The following is a 1,684-nucleotide window of genomic DNA, read 5'->3' as shown; positions in this document are numbered from 1 at the left end:
GCCAAAAAAAGATATACTGCGATGAAATTGAAAATTGAAGCATTACTTCGACTACTTATCGTGCCAAAAGCACAATAAAAAACACACATCATTGTAAAGATCTACACAAAATCTAAAATATAATGATGTAAAAGTGATATTTTATAATTTTTAACTCATTTAATAATCAATAAAATTATTGATAATGGCTCAAACTAAGAAGAAATTGGCAACAATTTCTAAAATTAAAGTAGCTTTATTTTTTTTTTAAAAACTTTTCACTATCGTTTGGCATTAATATTAAACATACTTAAGGTTGATGACAAATTTTTGAATTCTATCAAATTTTTATTCAAACTAATGGTATTTGCCGTTAATATAACATTCTCCAATGATGGCCAACCAATTAACGGCAGCACCGAAGAATTGTGAGCTATCAAATTGTTCGACAAATTTATTGTTTTTAGACTGACAAATGGAATATGAAGTACCCGATAAACGACCTCTGAAAAATGTTGATATGATTATCACAATAAAATGTATTGAAGATTAAATAAATTGAAAAAAGAAAAATGTACAAATAAATGTTTTTTTTTACCTTTTACATCATTACTCTTGTACTTTTCTATGATCTTTTGATCCTGAGAAGCTTCTGTTTGATTGTCACCATTTGAATAATCAGCTTCCTTTAAAAACGCAAAACACAAAGTCCTTGAGTTCCAAATCCAATCACAAATATTTACCATATAAAATGTATATTATATGACTAGTGACCGAATATCAATACAAAGTGCATTTTTTTGTGGAAGGGGGAGGACAGTGTATTCCAAAAGTACATAATTCAAGTCATGTAACAGATGCTTTAAAATATGATGAAACTTTTATTTTGCATTTTTTAGCTTGTCTATAGATTATTTGTATAGCATACTAATCCATATTTTCTGGTGTTGAGTATACAATTAGGTAATACAAAATATGATTTAAAGACATTTTGTTAGGTTTAATGTGATAAGTAGATAGGTACACATAAATATGTATTATAATAATATGTTAATATCGCACCTGTTTCATTATCAAATAGGGTATATACGATATTTGATTATTGCTCATGATCAATACTTGCAAATTGTGCAGAGTCGACAACATATAGAACGTCCTGGGACATGACAGGTAATTGTCGCTCAAGTCTAGAAGTTTAAGCGACAAGAAGCAATGACAATTTGTAATTCTCTCGGGGATAACCGTCAGATTATTGGCCAACATATAAAGTTGTTCTAGTTTTGACATAGACAAGCGGTATATGTCTTCTGGATTAAGTTGGTTTTCTGAAACGTCTAGACGGATTAATGTTTCTGCCAAATCACCGTCAATACTGAAGAAAATTTATATTTTTATAGAATGTAAAGAATTATTCAAATATATCTGATTATAAAATGATTCATGATTCAATAAATTCAAGCGTTATTCAACACAAAAAGGTAAAATTAGATGCTATATTCATTCAAGCAAATACATAATAGCAATAACGCATTGTTTCGTTATTAAAATTATTAATATTTGAATGTTACATCGATCTAAAATGTATGATAAAGTGATCAAATAAATTGTTCGTTAAAAATTCTATTTTGAAATTATTTATGTTTAAAAAACCCACTAATATAACTTAAAAAATGTTTCTTTCCCATAATAATGTTAATGGCATCAT

At 27.6% G+C, this 1,684-nt stretch overlaps 1 protein-coding gene across 1 annotated transcript; it reads right to left on the bottom strand.

Annotated features, from left to right (window-relative positions):
- Nucleotides 1–260: 260 nt before the first annotated feature.
- LOC111033537 (serine/threonine-protein kinase BRI1-like 2) lies at nucleotides 261–1,351 on the bottom strand (the record flags this gene model as incomplete). Its single annotated transcript, XM_022314319.1, has 3 exons — nucleotides 261–484; nucleotides 578–665; nucleotides 1,042–1,351. Coding segments are annotated over 3 exons (622 nt in total), but the record flags the coding sequence as incomplete, so codon positions are not given.
- Between the last annotated feature and the right edge of the window lie 333 nt (nucleotides 1,352–1,684).

Source organism: Myzus persicae, unplaced genomic scaffold (genome assembly GCF_001856785.1).
Source record: "Myzus persicae strain clone G006 unplaced genomic scaffold, MPER_G0061.0, whole genome shotgun sequence".
Taxonomy (NCBI): Eukaryota; Metazoa; Arthropoda; class Insecta; order Hemiptera; family Aphididae; genus Myzus; species Myzus persicae.
Note: the sequence above shows the minus strand (reverse complement) of the source record. Positions and strands in the feature narration are given on the sequence as shown.